Source organism: Bos indicus x Bos taurus, chromosome 2 (assembly GCF_003369695.1).
Source record: "Bos indicus x Bos taurus breed Angus x Brahman F1 hybrid chromosome 2, Bos_hybrid_MaternalHap_v2.0, whole genome shotgun sequence".
NCBI lineage: Eukaryota > Metazoa > Chordata > Mammalia > Artiodactyla > Bovidae > Bos > Bos indicus x Bos taurus.
Window position 1 is genome coordinate 37,882,534 of NC_040077.1, and position 18,457 is coordinate 37,900,990.

The following is an 18,457-nucleotide window of genomic DNA, read 5'->3' on the forward strand; positions in this document are numbered from 1 at the left end:
GGGGAAAATACATTTTGAGTAACCCCAGAGGATTCTGTTCTTCTTAACAAAGGCTGCTCAGTGGAAAAGAATCAGCCTTCCAATGCAGGAGACTCAGGAGACTCTTGTTCAGTCCTTGGGTTGGGAAGATCCCACCCTCCTTCCATATTGTTAAAGGGTCAACTGTATAGTTGAATATACAGTGATTTATTTCTGACTCTTTTTTTGACACCTTGGACAGTAGCCTGCCAGGCTCCTCTGTCCATGAAATTTTTTCAGGCAAGAATATGCCTTTCTTACTCCAGGGGATACTTGAATATATAGTGATTTATTTTTGGTTATTTATTGTAGTAGCTAAAGATTAAGGAAATAATCTTAATACCAATAGGGGCTAATTTTGTAAGTTTCTGTACAGTGTATCATTTTCTGGATTAAAAAATAATGTAGGGAATTCCCTGGTGGTCCAGTGATTAGGGCTCTGTGCTTTCACTTCTGGAGACCCTTAGCTCCCCTGGTCTGGGAACTAACATCCTGCAAGCTGCATGGCACAGCCAAAAAAAAAAAAAGGTAAATACTTAGCATTCACTGATGTCAAACACTCTCCAGGGTCAAGCTGATTAGGGTGTGATATAAGGTTAAGCAAACCTTGTAACAGTGTACAGTACACATTTCGTAAATTAGGAAAAAGTAAATGTGTACACTCTCTCTCATTACCTATATGTATATTCAGATATATATTTGCTTATATGTCTGAAAAATACAAAAAAATTGATACCTTTTGTTTCCTTGGGGACAGGAGCTAGAAGACTGGACGTCTGAGTGTGAGAGAAAATTTTTATTGTATCCCCCCCAATTTATTAAACCTTTTGAATTTTGAAACCTGTGAATATAATGTCTATTCTAAAGACAAGGATTTTTTTAAGGAAAAAATAATAAGGTAAAAATTAAATGATAAATAGGAAATATTGGCAAATATCAGGCACAAAAAATTAAAACCATAAAAACATATGAAGACAGTTTGCTAATTAATTGATTGAATGAACAGCCAGAAGTGAAAAGGGACAAAGGAGATGAAGAAGTTATTTATATTTCATATTTTCAACAAATATTTGTTGAGAAATTACTGGCATAAAATAGACAAAATCCCCTGTACTCATGAAGCAAGTTGGAGACACACAGTTAAACGTGATACCTAGTTAAATTATTCACAGCAGTGCATTAGAAGGTGAAAAGTCCTCTGAAAAAAATAGAATTAGAGTAAAAGAGAAGTTGCTGGAGTTGTGGGGGAGGAGGCAGATTGTAATTTTGAATAGATTTTTGGCAATAGTCCCAGTTGAAAAAGTGACATTGAAGGGAAGTCATGAAGGGAGCAAGAGGGCTGCTCATACAGAAATATGGAGTATGAGTGTTCTAGCCATGTTTACTAAGGTGGGTATGTTTCTGGCAGGAGGCTTGTGTGGCAGGAACAGAGTTATAGATGGGAGAAGGGTAGAAAGTATAATCTAAGTGGTAAGAGTGAGGGTGGGATATTTAGAGCCCAATAGCCATTTCTAAAACTTCCAATTCTACTCTGAGTATTATGGGAAGCTATTGGAAGCAGAAGTATGAGGAAATGTGCAGAGTAACAAGACCTAAGTTATGTTTTAGCAGTATCACTCTGGCAGTTGTGTTTATGATGGAGGAAAGGAGGGGCAAGAGAAGACTGAACCTTTAGAAAGTTATTTTAAAAGCCCAGGTGAGAGATAATGATGGCCTGCATTAGGAAGTGGAGGTAGTGTGAAATTATCAGCTTTTGGACACATTTAAAAGGTCACGCCAGTGAGAAAAAGAGAGCAATAAAAGCATAGTCCAGAATTTTGTGGTTGAGGAACTGGAAGGAAGAAGTTACCATTAACTGCGTTGGGGAAGATTGTAAGCAAAGCAGAGGGGAAAATCAGGCATTCAGGTTTGGAACTTTGAGTTTGATGCCATCAGGTGTCCAAGTACAGCCTTTGGGAAGGAAGGCAGTCAGTTTTATAAGTCTGGAGTTCTGGACAGAGATCAGAGCTGGAGATACGTGTTTGTGAGTCACCAGTATGAAATTGGATGTGATCACCAAAACAGTGAGTGAAGGGACAAAGGAGAAGATAAAGACTGATTCCTTGGGTCTGCTGGCATTACAGTGTCAGCATGAAGAGGAGTCACCAAGAAAGGAGATACTAGGTCTGTTAAATACAAAGGAAACCTGAAAAGTGTGCTGTTCCAGAAGGCAAGGTAAGAGGGAGTGGGCAGCACTGTAAGCTAAGGAGGGGTGATACACCAAGTCAAATAAAATAGGACTGGTGGTTGACTGCTGACTCCATATGGAGGTCGTTGGTAACCGTTTTCATTGAAGAAGTGGCAACAAATGCCTGACTGGGTTGGATTCAAGTGAATGGGAGGAAACAGTCGAAGGCAAAGAGCATTGATAATACTTTTGAGAAGTTCTTTTTCAAAGGAGAGCAACAAAGTAGGACCAGACTTTTATGTTGTTGTTTTGTTTTGCTTAAAATGGGACAGATGTCAGTACATTTGATACTAATGAGAATAACCCCTAAGAGGATTTAGTACACAAGTGGTTCAATGTAGAGTATATGGTCAGATTCTGGGAGATGAATTGATATTGTGGTAGCAGTCCATGGAATTCTGCATAATACACATGACAGAGGGATTTATGAAAACCCCTCTACTCATGGAAAAACTTAAAAATACTCATATTTTTACCTATAAAATGGTAAAACACAAAAGGAATTTATCCAAGATTAAAAGTATGGGGGAAATGAATATTTTTATACATGATTAGTATATAAACTCTTTTGAGAGGCAGTCTGGGAATATGTCATCACATATCTTTATATGTGTAAATTATCTTTATCTCTTTAGAAATAATCCTAAGGGAAATAATCATAAAAGTGAAATAAATAGTTGGCTTTGAGAGTGTTCAATATTATTTTTCTTTCTTTAGTGATAGCGAAATCTTCAAAATGACTAAACAGCCAACACAGGGGATTTAGCTTCATCAATTATGATATATCCACACCATGGAATACCACACTGTCATTAATAATTATATTAAAGAATTTTTAATGACACAGGTAGTTGCAATAAGTAGCTATGCAATTAAAAAATCAGGCCACAAAATAGTTTACATAACATGGATTCTCTTTTTTCCCTTTCCCTCTTAGCCACACAAAAAAAAAAAAAAAAGACTGAGATTATCTACCTGCATAAATTATAATAATAGCTATCCCCAGGTAGTAATATTATAAATAATTTTGGCATACATACTATTTCTATTTTATAAAGCAAAAATAGAGACTTTTAAAAATCTAAGTTAAAGAGGGAAGAGGGGACCATTGATATTTATTGAGTACCTATTACATGACATGACAAATACCTGTACTTTTAATCTTCAATACACCTCATTTAAAAAGCTCTATTTTACTGATTTATTTTACGGTTGTAGCTATAGATGAGCACTTTCCCCTAAGTTTCTAAAAAGTAGATAGCTGAACAGGAATGAGTTTCTTCTGATGCATCTGAATAGAAAGCTTCTCCCCCACACCACACCACTTCAAGCATGTATATGTACCAGGGTATTGGTAAATTATGTTGATGACCAGAACAGTGCTGTGTCATACAAGTGTGATGTGAGCCACATACATAATTTAAAATTTTTAACTAGTCATAATAAAACATTTTAAAAGATAAAATTTATTTTAATATTATATTTTTAACTAAATTTAACTTAGTGCAAAATAGTATATTTTTAATATTTAATCAATAATTTAAAATTATTAATGAGGCATATTACATTCTTTTTTTACACAAAATCTTTTGATATCTGGTTTACGCTTCACACCACAGCATACCTGAATTGGGACTGGCCACATTTCAAGTGCTGAATAGCCACAGGTGGCTAGTAGTTACTATCTTGGACAATATGGCTTAAATGTTTTACTAAAACAATTTTTTTAAAAAATTGGCTTCAGTTGAACCTATTTATTTATTCAGTATGTTTGTGAAGCTATTTAAATTCTGTTTGGACTGTATTTCATTAGTAACATGACAAGTTTAATTACTTGTTTTAGACTTAGATGAGATTGTGGCTTTAATTTCCTAACATTTGGTGAATTAATCATATAGATGAGACAAAATTGTTTGATGCTCCACTTAGCTATGTCAGATTTGAAGCCAATATGTGGCAAAAACTATACAGTGATAACAAGTAATTTCTACTTTATTGTTTGAAAAATATATTACATTTTAAAATATTGATTCATAATTATCATTCTTTTATGAGATCTGAACCTTGAGTGCTATTTAAAAACCCACAATGATTTTAACAATTTTGGCCCTCTGGGTGTACATTGTGAAGACCCACTAGTTTTATATTTTTTCAACTAAAAATTTTCAATTTACCCTAACTATTAATGACTTTCAAAATAGCTAGTTAGTAGTATCTGTCCCTGTTTCCACTTTTTCCTCTTCTATATGTCATGAAGTGCTGGGACCAGATGCCATGATCTTAGTTTTTTGAATGCTGAGTTTTAAGCCAGATTTTTCACTCTCCTCTTTCACCTTCATCAAGAGGCTCTTTAGTTCCTCTTTGCTTTCTGACATTAGGGTGGTATCATCTGCATATCTGAGGTTGTTGAGCCACCAGGGAAGCGCTAAAAAAAAATTTGAATGAACATATTCTTACACATGTGACTATATTTTGATGAATACAAGATAGAAGAAAGAGAAAGGAGCATAACAAACAACTGTAATTCGCTTACTTGATGATGTTACAAGAAGTTCAAATGCTGGAGCCTTAATTGTTGTTTAGTCACCGAGTCATGTCTGACTTTTTTGTGACCTCATGGATTATTGCCCACCAGACTCCTCTGTTCATAAGATTATCCGAGAATACCGGAATGGGTTGTCATTTTCTTCTCCAGGGGATCTTCTGACCCAGGTATTAAACCTGCATCTCCTGCACTGGCAGGTGGATTCTTTACCCGTGGAGCCACCTGGAAAACCAGAGCTTTAATTAGCAGGTGGCATTTTTCTCTGAGAATGTAGTCTCAGATCTTTTGGAAAGTTTCAGTGCCTGGGCATGTCCAGTCTCAGGTTCTACATTTCTGACTGTATTTTAAGGGTGGTTAATGAGGAGAGAAGTGCTCAGAAACAAGAGTATTATTATTTGAACACTAACGTACTCACTTAGTCACACTGGTTACGTGACCCCCTCAAGCAATATCCACGGTTACTGCAACTCCCATTTTCTCTTGGCGTATTCCAACACGGATGGTCCAGCCTTACCTGGGAATTTATGTTTCTCCTGGAGAGGTAATAATTGCAAACTGAGATTTTTATTTTTTGTCATATGTATTTCATAGCTTTCTCCTAAAATAAATACATTGTTGAAAAGATTTACTTTGTGTTCTTAGACTAAGAGTCACATTTGGTGATTGCTCAACCTATTCTGGGTTTGCTGTAGGAATAAAATGAAGTTTAAATTCTCTTGACTTCAGTGGAATACATTTTATCAAGGGGAAAAATAGGTCCAATTTCTCAAGGACATCCCCAAAACTAGTCTTAGATTTTTGCTTTTGCTTAATTAATAACTTAGTCTGTGTATTGACGTATATGTTATGTTCATTTAAATGTCTTTTTGGAAAGTACAAGACTAGTGGTAATAAATTTCTAGTTCAGAAGTCTTTATTGTTAGTATCACGGTAGCCCACAACTGCCTTCTTGATATAATTGCTTCACATAGAAGCTATACAGTATAATGGTGCATGAGGCTACATTTTTGATACTTCAGAAAACTGAAAAATCAGGCTTTTACAGGATGGAGTGAGAGTCATTTATGAGAGGTTTTTGTTCTTCACTATATGAAATCAAATTAATCTTGAGTAAATCAGATTGAAGAAAATGGAAACATATCAGCTTGACAGATTTGTGTCCAAGACAATTGGTCTATGCTATTTTTTAACCTGGATGATACAGATAGAATTTGTTATTAAAATAATAAAACCTGTGCAGTTATAGGCAAAGACAGGATTAAAATTTCAATGGACAGGGTTGCCAAATTTTGATATGAGAGGAATTATAATGTCTATTTAATATATCAAACCAACTGTTAATAACAAGTTTTTCCTACTTCCTTGAAGTCCGCCTGTGGATAAATATAACCCTTTGAGGGAACCATATCATTAGAACTGAGACTATGGATAACCAGTAATGTAAGAAACTATGAGCATTGCTAATGTCTAAAAAGTAATAAATTGAGAAAAAGAACCATCATTCTTCTATTCCAGTCTTATAATTCTTAATGACTACTGGTAGTTGGTTTGAGGTGATATTATAAAAGTTTTATGTGACAAATAAAATTTCAGAAGGCCTCATAATCATTAATTAAATTTTTCCTCATCCCATCCCAAAGAAGTAGTCCAATTCTATTATTCTTGCTTTTGAACCTGGAAAATTGAGTAATAATATAAATATAAAATAATTTTATTCACTTCAACTTTATTGCATCTAAAAATATCATTGTCTCTCAAAAGTGAAGAATAAAACGGTAACATGAAAGCAGATTTTGGCTCAATAAGACTTTTTTAAAAAAATTAAATAATACGTTTGTGGGTGATCTTGTCTTTACCAATTCTGTTCACTTGAGTTTGAGCTTGTTTTGTTTTTTTGTCTTAAAAATGGCCTTTGGTGTTGAACACTGGTCAGATATGCAGATGACACCACCCTTATGGCAGAAAGTGAAGAAGAACTAAATAGCCTCTTGATGAAAGTGAAAGTGGAGAGTGAAAAAGTTGGCTTAAAGCTCAACATTCGGAAAACTAAGATCATGGCATCTGGTCTCGTCTGCTGCTGCTGCTGCTGCTAAGTCACTTCAGTTGTGTCCGACTCTGTGCGACCCCATCACTTCATGGCAAATAGATGGGGAAACAGTGGATGACTTTATTTTTCTGGGCTCCAAAATCACTGCAGATGGTGATTGCAGCCATGAAATTAAAAGATGCTTACTCCTTGGAAGGAAAGTTATGACCAACCTAGACAGCATATTAAAAAGCAGAGACATTACTTTGTCAACAAAGGTCTGTCTAGTCAAGGCTATGGTTTTTCCAGTGGTCATGTATGGATGTGAGAGTTGGACTATAAAGAAAGCTGAGGGCCAAAGAATTGATGCTTTTGAACTGTGGTGTTGGAGAAGACTCTTGAGAGTCCCTTGGACTGCAAGGAGATCCAACCAGTCCTTCCTAAAGGAGATCAGTCCTGGGTGTTCATTGGTAGGACTGATTTTGAAGCTGAAACTCCAATACTTTGGCCACCTGATGCGAAGAGCTGACTCATTGGAAAAGACCCTGATGCTGGGAGGGATTGGGGGCAGGAGGAGAAGGGGACGACAGAGGATGAGATGGTTGGATGGCATCACCAACTCAATGGACATGGGTTTGGATGGACTCTGGGAGTTGGTGATGGACAAGGAAGCCTGGTGTGCTGCAGTTCATGGGGTCGCAAAGAGGCGTACACGACTGAGTGACTAAACTGAACTGAACTGAACTGGTCTATTCTCAGTCAGCTAAGCAGTGTCCCTGTTGGTGCTGGTTACTGGACACACTTGTTCTGCATCCCTTGAATCACTGTAATCTTAATAGTATTGATACTTGCCTTCCAAAGCAATATTAGGATGTTACATTTAAAAAGGTCATTTTTCTTCCATTATATGAACTATCAAATAGGATATCATTGGCTAAAAGCAGAGAATATTCAACCCAAGTGAAAGTAACATAAACAATAAGGCTATTTCTTATTTCACTTGAAGCCCAGAGGTAGAGAAGTCTAAGCACAGTGAGGCCTAGTTTCCTGCATTGTCTTGCCTTGCCCTCTGGCGGGATAGATAGATGACCTTCTGTCAGATAACTAGAGCAGTTCCACACTGCCACACTCAAGCAGAAAGAGACCTCTTCCTTGTGTCTTGTCTGAAGAGCCAGGAAACCTTTGCCCCAGAAGACTTCTCCTCCCATTTCAGTGGCTAGAATTGGGACATTTGTCCATGATTATATCAAGCACTGTCAAGAACAGAGAGCCTGAGAATGGTTGATTGTGAATGGCTTAAGATCAATCAAGATTCACTCCCGAGTCTGGAATGGGGCTCACTTTTCCTGAAATGGGTGTGTGGGTAGGGATTATGGAAGAAGATAAATCTTGAATAAAATCAGGATTCTGGTGAGCAGAAGCAAAGATAGAGGCAAGGTCTGCTACAATTTTCTTTTTCTTACTGGTCTTGTGATGACTATAATTCTTTAAAACTTTGCATATGGGATGGTTGAGCCATTATGTTTTACTTTTAACAAGCTGCTTTGTCTTGATATTATTTCCAGATTTCCACTGGGAATCCTACTTCCTCTTAAAACTAGTGGTGAATAGATGTAAGGACAAAGATGATTTAGGTGTATTGCCACTATTCCAGCTACTCCACCTCCAAAAAATATACACATTCTAGGTTAAAAATTTCAGTTTTCGATGCAAACTACTTTTAAAAAGTATCTAAGTAAAAGCAGAATGCTTGTTATGAAAATAGCACTTGCAGCTTCCAAATAAATCTCTTAGCCTCTTGACCAGATTTCCATTCCTAAACCCTCCTGTAAGAAATTCTGGAGCCATCACTTTTGGAACTCTGTCATATTTCTTTCCTATCACCCCTCAGAAGAAAGTGGTTTGGATGCTGGTGCAAGTTCTGGCTTTACCTTATAGGTCACTTTTTTGCTTGTTGATTTTTCAATTCACTGGATTTTGATCATATTCCCAAGAGCCTACTTTATTCTGACTGTCTGAGAAGGTAAACTGAGCAGAGCTTGGGGAGCCTGGAGGGAGAGGACTGCTAAGTGGCAATAGATCTCCTGGAAGACAATGTACACACCCAAACAAAATCCAAGGAGCAGATTCTGTTGGTCAGAAATGAGTCTGAGGTCAGAGAGCCCTTTGTAAACCAGGCAGAAAATCAAAGATAGATTGGTATTTGGACAATAGGCCTGGGATGGAGTAGATTGGTATTTGGACAATAGGCCTGGGATGGAGTTGTGAGTAGCTAGGGAGACAGTTTCAGGAGCTAGGCTGATTAGTTTCAGTATTGGAAGGGTTTTGACTTGGAAAGACAACTTTGAAAAGTGTTGTCAAGTTGTATTTTCTAGAGAGTCAGACTCAATGCAGCCAAACAAGCAGATTGTGTCTGAGCCATCTTTTATCCACATTCTTCCACCAGTGGCTCACTCTCCTGACAACATTACACTTGAAGAGATAAGAGTTTTTCTTTAGGCTAGACTCACTGTGATCACTTGCCAATCAAGGCAGTCATCAGATGCTGGTAACCGCACCAGTTAGCTTCAGGAGGCACTAATTACCAGTTTTCTGGAAAGCCTCCTTTACCCTGAGAAAATTTAAGACAGCTTTCAGGCAGTTTGAAGACACAATCTTTAGTTTCAGAGACTTGTTTCTCCTGTTGTCTTACGTCCTTGCTTGCCATCTTGGCTGTCCCCACACTTCTAAATGTCTTTAGACATGATGGAACCACAACCCTGGGAAGTGATTGAAACATGACTATGAAGAAAACTGGTAGTTAATAATTGTGAGTCTGGTTAGGATTTTTTATGTAAACATGAGAAAACAGGTAATTCAGAACAGAGGACAACAGGGCTGTGAGCATTCAACCAGACCAAAGCCAACTGTCCCCCTAATTCTACCTGTTTGAGTCATTATAAAAAATCCTAACCAGACTCGACTGAGCAACTTCACTTTCACTTTTCACTGTCATGCACTGGAGAAGGAAATGGCAACTCACTCCAGTGTTCTTGCCTGGAGAATCCCAGGGACAGCGGGGGCTGGTGGGCTGCCATCTATGGGGTCGCACAGAGTCGGACACGACTGAAGCGACTTAGCAGCAGCAGCAGCAGTAGCAGCAATATTGGGAAGCAGGGGATGGAAGGTAAGGACTGAGTAGTAAATATCTCACATTCATGCAGGGTAAAATTTCCTGGAACATTTTAAATTAGAAAATTTGGATGGACAAAAAAACAAAAAAGAAAGAAATTGCAGAAACTTACCAAAGACCTTTTGTCTAAAGGTATTTTCAAAAGTACTAAATTTTAGGATAATTTTAAAGTCTTCTTTAAATTTTTCTTTAAATTATAGTCATTTTTCAAATTCAAAGGTAAAAAAGTGATTGGAATATTTTTTGGTATCTGTGTAATTTAGCTAGTTCTGTCATCATAATCACCTGTAAAACGGGTAAAGTAAATAATAACTTTGGAAGGTAAAAACTAACCTTAGTTATTTCATATACTTAAACTATTTTATACAGGTTTTTTTCTACAATGAAAAGATGAAGGTTTGACTAGAAAAGATGAATGTGAAAATTTGAATTTAGAAATTCAGATACATTAAATTTGATTTTATTTTAAATGCTAAGTAGGAAATAGCTAGTTAATTGTTATGAAGAAGTTATCATGTTTGAACATACCTGTTAAATTTTTATTATCAAGGAGACTCAGTATATATATTGTGGTGGGAGTTTTCTCCTTCACAAACAGCATCCTAATGGATATGTATGATGGTGTCATTAGTATTGCTGATGTGAATATTTGCTTTGAAATTTAAGCCAGCAGCTCTGGAAACTGCTATAAATACTCTAAAATAATAATATTGTGAGTATTTATATATCATTTCCACTGGATCATGGAAAAAGCACGAGAGTTCCAGAAAAACATCTATTTCTGCTTTATTGACTACACCAAAGCCTTTGACTGTGTGGATCACAATAAACTGTGGAAAATTCTGAAAGAGATGGGAATACCAGACCACCTGACCTCCCTCTTGAGAAACCTGTATGCAGGTCAGGAAGCAACAGTTAGGACTGGACATGGAACAACAGACTGGTTCCAAATAGGAAAAGGAGTACGTCAAGGCTGTATATTGTCACCCTGCTTATTTAACTTATATGCAGAGTACATCATGAGAAACGCTGGGATGGAAGAAGCACAGCTGGAATGAAGATTGCCAGGAGAAATATCAATAACCTCAGATATGCAGATGACACCACCCTAATGGCAGAAAGTGAAGAAGAACTAAAGAGCCTCTTGATGAAAGTGAAAGTGGAGAGTGAAAAAGTTGGCTTAAAGCTCAACATTCAGAAGACTAAGACCATGGCATCTGGTCTCATCACTTCATGGGGACTATAGATAGATTACAAATAGATGGGGAAACAGTGGAAATAGTGGCTGACTTTATTTTTCTGGGCTCCAAAATCACTGCAAATGGTGATTGCAGCCATGAAATTAAAAGACGCTTACTCCTTGGAAGGAAAGTTATGACCAACCTAGACAGCATATTAAAAAGCAGAGACATTACTTTGTTAACAAAGGTCCATCTAGTCAAGGCTGTGGTTTTTCCAGTGGTCATGTACGGATGTGAGAGTTGGACTATAAAGAAAGCTGAGGGCCAAAGAATTGATGCTTTGAACTGTGGTGTTGGAGAAGACTCTTGAGAGTCCCTTGGGCTGCAAGGAGATCCAACCAGTCCTTCCTAAAGGAGATCAGTTCTTGGTGTTCATTGGAAGGACCGATGCTGAAGCTGAAACTCCAATACTTTGGCCACCTGATGTGAAGAGCTGACTCATTTGAAAAGATCCTGATGCTGGGCAAGATTGAGGGCAGGAGGAGAAGGGGACGACAGAGGATGAGATGGTTGGATGGCATCACCAACTCAATGGACATGAGTTTGGGTGGACTCCAGGAGTTGGTGATGGACAGGGAGGCCTGGTTTGTTGTGGTTCATGGGGTCACAAAGAGTCAGACACGACTGAGTGACTGAACTGAACTGAAATATATCATTTCTTATAAGCATGTTTTTCATTTTTATCTTACATGTACCAAAAAAATGACTTACAATTTGTGTAACTGTGGTAATTGGAAAAAGCTGTTGAGATGTGAGGTTTCTAAAATCAATAGCAAATGGATGTGATCATTGTTCATAGCATACTTGGTTTGAAATATCTCGTTTTAATGTTATCATTTCATATGTTTATGTGATTTTAATGTTGCTAAAATGGCACCTAATTAATACATTTATGCAGTGTATAAAAATGCACTGAGTGCCACAAATTCTTCTGCTGCTATATTTTTTTATAGCGATGTACACTGCTTAATGCATGCTTTTATTTAAAAATCATTTTTGTAAATGTTTGCTATTTGCACTTTCTCTTTGAGGACAGCCACAATCTTATACCACAATTCAGTATGAGAAATCATCAAAGCAATTAGCTTAGAAGTACTTCTCCATTTACCAAAGGATTTAAATTATTTTTGACAATTATGGGTAAGATTGCTCATACATTATCTTAGGTCAGGTTCTGTAGAAGCAGTTCTGAGATAGGGATTGTAAGAACGAGTGGTTTGTTGGGCCAAGCTCTCAGGAAAAGGATGGTAAGGGAAGCAGGATGAAGGAGGGGAAGATGTCTGTGCGGAATATCTCAGTGGAAACAGGTTACCGTTTGCGCATATAGTGAAACTCCAGAGCACAAATGGCATCACAGAGTTGGTCTCATCTTGAAGCAAGTGGACTGGTCTTCTGTGCCCCATGTCAGCCAATCATTGCTTGGGGTTGGCTCTCAAAGGTGGGTGGGAGAGTAGCCTCCTGGGTGAGATTATTCCCATTTGGCCCAGGACAATTCTCCAGAGGAGAAATTTACACCTGTGAATTATCAGCATCTTGATGATGGGAATTCTAGTTCATCAAGGTGACTGCGCCTAGCTTCATCAGCAGTCTTTATGTAGATAAATAACAATTTAAAAGAGAACTGGGACTTCCCTGGTGCTCCAGTGGCTAAGACTCCAGGTTCCCAATGCAGGGGGCCCAGGTTCTATCTCTGGTCAAGGAACTAGATACCACACACAATTAAAGATCCAACATGCTGCAACAAGGACTGGAGATCCCGTGTGCCACAAGTAAGACCTGGCACAAATAAGTAAATAAAAAAAAAACAAAACAAAAACAGAACTTACTAGACCTAGGTTCTGTTTCTTCCTCCTCCCCAGCACATACATCCCTGCACATCCACATTTGTAATCAAATATAGATGGAAATTCAAACTGTATTCAAGTTCTTTTGATTACAAAAACAATTTAAAAGCATAAATGAAGAATGGACTGTGGATCTATTCCCTTTTCTGGTTGCTTGCCAAATAGAAATAGAGAATTTCTGTGGCTACATGTGTGTGTGCTCAGTTGTGTCCAACTCTTTGCGACCCCATGGACTGTAGCCTGCCAGGCTCCTCTGTCTGTGGAATTTTCCAGGCAAGAGTACTGTAGTGGGTTGACATTTGCTACTCCAGGGGAGCTTCATAACCCATGGATCAAAGCTACATCTCTTGTGTCTCCTGCACTGGCAAGTGGATTCCCTACCATTGTGCCACCTGGGAATCCCTTTCTGTGGCTACATCTGCTGTTAAATGCATTTACGTGGATCATGAACGAAATGAGTTCCTTGAGAGAGGACCTGAGATACTGTCCATGAAGACTTGAAAGTAAAAGTCAGCCCAGTCATGTCCAACTCTTTGTGACCCCATGGACTATATAGTCCATGGAATTCTCTAGGCCAGAATACTGGAGTGGGTAGCATTTCCCTTCTCCAGGGGATCTTCCCAACCCAGGGATCAAACCCAGGTCTCCTGCATTGCAGGTGGATTCTTTACCAGCTGAGCCGCAAGGGAAGCCCAAGAATATTGGAGTGGGTAGCCCATCCCTTCTCCAGCAGATCTTCCCTACCCAGGAATAGAACCGAGGTCTCCTGCACTGCAGTCTGATTATTTACCAACTGAGCTATCATGGAAGCTCAAGGGTGTTTTAAATGCCAAAAACACCCAGGCAAGCTTTTTACCAGGCTTAATACTCCTATTTGAGATTCTTTATTTGTGGACACCTTATTGTTGTCTATATATGCATAACCGATTCAGAGAGAACCCAACACTTAATTTGTTTAATGAGTGAAATCTTGAATTCTTTATCTGCTATAGATTGTTATGTCATACAGAAGAACAGCAGACTTTGTTTCTTCCTAATGGAATATTTCCAACCCACTTTTTCTTCCTATTACAGAGCTGTTAGAGAAGGTATCTTCTTTGAAAAATAATTTTGTTTCTTTCTTACTACTTATCCGAATAACAAAATACCTTAAGAAACTGAGTAACTTGAATGAGGATGGTAAAATGTCAATTAATATCAATGATTTAAAGAGTTTTTATTGTTTTAAATCTCCAAATAGTTTACAAGGGCATAGAGGACATATTATAAAAATGCTTTAAATTGCTTTAAAGTAGAAGACATTGACATGGTAGAAATAAACAATAGTAAGTCTTCATTTTAGATCAAAGAAATATTTGTTGCTAATAATATTCACTCTGATTGCATCTGTATTTGATTATTCCAAAGTATTAAATAAGAATAATGACATGCAAATAAACTAAATAATAAACAGACATTAATTCAGTCTACAGCTCAAGCTGATCCTGTAGCCTTTTCACTCTGCATAGGGCTTTGCTAATACTTCCTGTAGAACACAAAGCCTAGGAAAATTCTGAATTAAAAGTATTTTGGAGCATAGTGGCCTTGTTATTGGGAAGGTGACTTGTAGGGATCCTATGAAAATGATTTCTTTATCACTTTGAAATCTAATGCCATTGGGTATCTTTTTACTACCAACATTTAGTCTTAGCGCCACAATGCAGAAAGTTGAGGGGATAAAGTAAAAGAGAATTTTAAACTTACTTTTAATATCAAACCATAATATGTCCCTTCTTCAGGCCTTAGTTTCCTTTATGTAATTGTTCATTTGTCTACATTTGTATTTTCCTCCAGTCTAGAAATAGAAATTTTGTTGAATTAGCAAAATTCCTTTTTAATCTATATGCTTAATAATTTATTTTCCAATGTTTGTTTATTTCATTCATTGTCATGCTTTTTAAAATATTGTTATAAGAAAGATAGAATATCTTAAAAATATGATGTCTCATTGTCAAACTTCTTCAGATTAAGCCTGGAACTCATGGCAACATGAAATAATGAAAGAACCCAATGTGTTAGAATTTAGAGCCTTTTATAGAGCAGACATTTTATTTGGCTAATGTATTTTTTTCCAGACTTCATTTTATGTAATCGTTGTTTTCTAACAGCTTAAACAGTTTGAGGTCCCTCAATCTCCTTTGACTGCTCAATAATCATAATATCATGTGATATTTTTGTTGCTTCCAGAAACTTCCAATTAAGTGATGAAGACCACTGGATTTACCAGGCTGTTTTGGATCAGTATCCTGGGGATCTCTGTGGCAGAAGGACTTTGTATCTGGACATGTTACAAAGATGTCTTCCACACAAATCGAGGCATGATTTGGTGAGTGCTTGACCTTATATTAGAGAAGGAAATGGCAACCCACTCCAGTGTTCTTGCCTGGAGAATCCCAGGGACCGGGGAGCCTGTTGGGCTGCCGTCTATGGGGTCACATAGAGTCGGACACGACTGAAGTGACTTAGCTTCAGTCCTTGTATACTGCCAAGCTAAATTGTTTTGGTGGTCAATAATTACTAAACTATACGCATGCACACACACACACACACGCACACACACTCTCTCTCTCTCTCTCTCTCTCTCACACACACACACACACACACATCTTCCCTGGTGGCTCAGCAATAACAGAATCCCCTGCAATGCAGGAGACCAGTCTGCCATGTGGGAAATCTGAGTTTGATTCCTGGGTCAGGAAGATCCCCTACAGAAGGAAATGGCAAACCACTCCAGTATTCTTGCCTGGGAAATCCCATGGACAGAGGAGCCTGGCAGGCTACAGTCCATAGGGTCGCATTAATTGGAGATGACTTAACAACTAAACCACCACCGTAGACACACACACACACACACACACACACACACACACACACACACACACGCGTATTTTAAAAAGTTATTTTTAATTGAAGGATAATTGCTTTACAATGTTATATTGGTTTTTGCAATACATCAACATGAATCAGCTATGGGTATACACATATGTTCCCTCCCTCTTGATCTTCCTACTCACCTCCCACCCCAAACCACTCCTCTAGGTTGTCACAGAGCAGCAGGTATATATGTATATATATATGTGTGTGTATATATATATACACTTTAAATGGTGCTCTAAAATTATTTTTTCCTAAACTCTAGAAAATAATAGGGTTATATGAAGGGTTATATGAAGGTTATATATAGGGTTATATAATAATAGGGTTATAGGTATGAAGTCTGTTGTTTTACAAGACAGCATGGTGCATAACTATGCTAAAGCCTTTGACTGTGGATCACAACAAACTGTGGAAAATTCTCAAAGAAATGGAAATACCAGACCACCTTACCTCCCTCCTGAGAAACTTGTATGCTGGTCAAAAAGCAACAGTTAGAACTGGACATGAAACAACAGACTAGTTCAGAATTGGGAAAGGAGTACCTCAAGGCTGTATATTGTCACTCTGCTTATCTAACTTCTGTGCAGAGTACATCATGTGAAATGCTGGACTGGATTGAATCAAGATTGCTAGGAGAAATAGCAACAACCTCAAATATGCAGATGATACTATCTTAATGGCAGAAATTGAAGAGGAACTAAAGAGCCTCTTGATGAGAGTGAAACGGGAAAGTAAAAAAGCCGACTTAAAACTCAACATTCAAAAAAAACTAAGATCATGGCATCCAGTGCCATCACTTCATGGCAAATAGATGGGAAAAAATGGAAACAGTGACATATTTTATTTTCTTGGTCTCTAAAATCACTGTGGATGATGACTGCAGCCACAGAATTAAAAGACGCTTGCTCCTTGAAAGGAAAGCTATGACAAACCTAGACAATGTATTAAAAAGCAGAAACATCACTTTGCTGACAAAATCCCATCTAGTTAAAGCTATTGTTTTTCCAGTAGTCATGTATGGATGTGAGGTTTGGACCATAAAGCAGGCTGAGTGCCAAAGAAATTGATGCTTTTGAATTGTGGTTATGGAGAAGATTCTTGAGAGTTCCTTGGATAGTAAAGGATCAAACCATAGGAAAGGATCAATCCATAGGAAATCAACTATGAGTATTCATTGGAAGGACTGATGCTGCAACTGAAGCTCCAATGGTTTGGCCACCTGATGCAAAGAGCCAACTCATTGGAAGACCCTGATGCTGGGAAAGATTGAGGGCAGTAGGAAAAGGGACAACAGAGGATGAGATGGTTGGATGGCATCGCTGACTCAATGGACATGAGTTTGAGCAAGCTCAGGGAGATGGTGAAGGACAGGGAAGCCTGGTGTGCTGCATGCAGTACATGGGGTCACAGAGTCGGATATGACTTAGCAACTGAACAACAACATGTTGCATAAAAAGATGGGAGACCCCTCTGGCAACATTTATTCTGTGGCTTACCCCAGAGAGCTTCACCATGGTCCTCTGGGTTGCTCTGCTTGTGTTTGACTTCCAGGTGTCTGCAAATTCATCTGCCAATCTCAGAGATTCTGCCATTCCTTGAGTCTTGCCAGAAAATGGGTTTTTGCCCTTCCATTCACACAGCCTGCCACATCTCAATCCTTCTAGTCATGGGGAAGCCAAAACTTGCCTTAGGAGCTTGTGTCTACCTACACCATCCCCACCACAACTCCACTTGATCCCCTAGATGGGTCTGAACATAAATGCCCCAAATTCATAAATCAGAGTCTTGTCTGAAGTTTCCCTGAGACAGGCCTGGGAAGTTATGGTTAAATTCTTTACTGGACAAGACCACAGAGACAAGGAAACAGAAGTTACCATGTCACCAATGAATTTCACAGTAATTCACTTTAAAACATATATGTAAACAAACATGTATGGACTCCTACCTTTTAAATATTATAGGCCATGCCATAAAATAGTATTACATACTCTGTACTTTTGTAATTGTTTTAAATCAAGTAACAATACTTGAGGGAGGAGGATGGGAGGGAGTTTCAACAGGAGAGAATATATGTATACCTATGGCTGATTCACGTTGTGCTTTGACAGAAAACAAAAATTCTGTAAAGTAATTATTCTTCAATAAAACAATAAATAAATTAAAAAAACAATACTAACGTGTATAGAATTTATTTTATGTCAGTCATGTAGTGCACATAATAGTGGATGAGAGAAGTACTATAATCATCCTTACTTTTCAGGTGAAGAAACTGAAGCAAAGGCCACACAACTAGTTATGACCAACCTCTCCTATCCCATTAATCCCCATTCAGTTATTTGTTTTCCTTCTGACCTTTATTTTATTGCAAATTCTTGTTATGCAAAAAATATGTTATATAATATTAATAATTCATTCTAGATTTTATACAAGTCCTAATTTATTAAGTTGGAGCTTTCATTTTATTCCTT

The 18,457-nt window shown here is 37.8% G+C and overlaps 1 protein-coding gene across 1 annotated transcript in view; it reads left to right on the forward strand.

The window, feature by feature from the left end:
* The window catches only part of CCDC148 (coiled-coil domain containing 148), a 296,477-nt gene that overhangs the window by 113,702 nt on the left and 164,318 nt on the right, over positions 1–18,457 (forward strand). Inside the window, exon 10 of the mRNA XM_027560231.1 lies at positions 15,300–15,438. Coding sequence (XP_027416032.1) covers positions 15,300–15,438 — 139 coding nt within the window. The remainder of the gene's footprint in view (positions 1–15,299; positions 15,439–18,457) is intronic.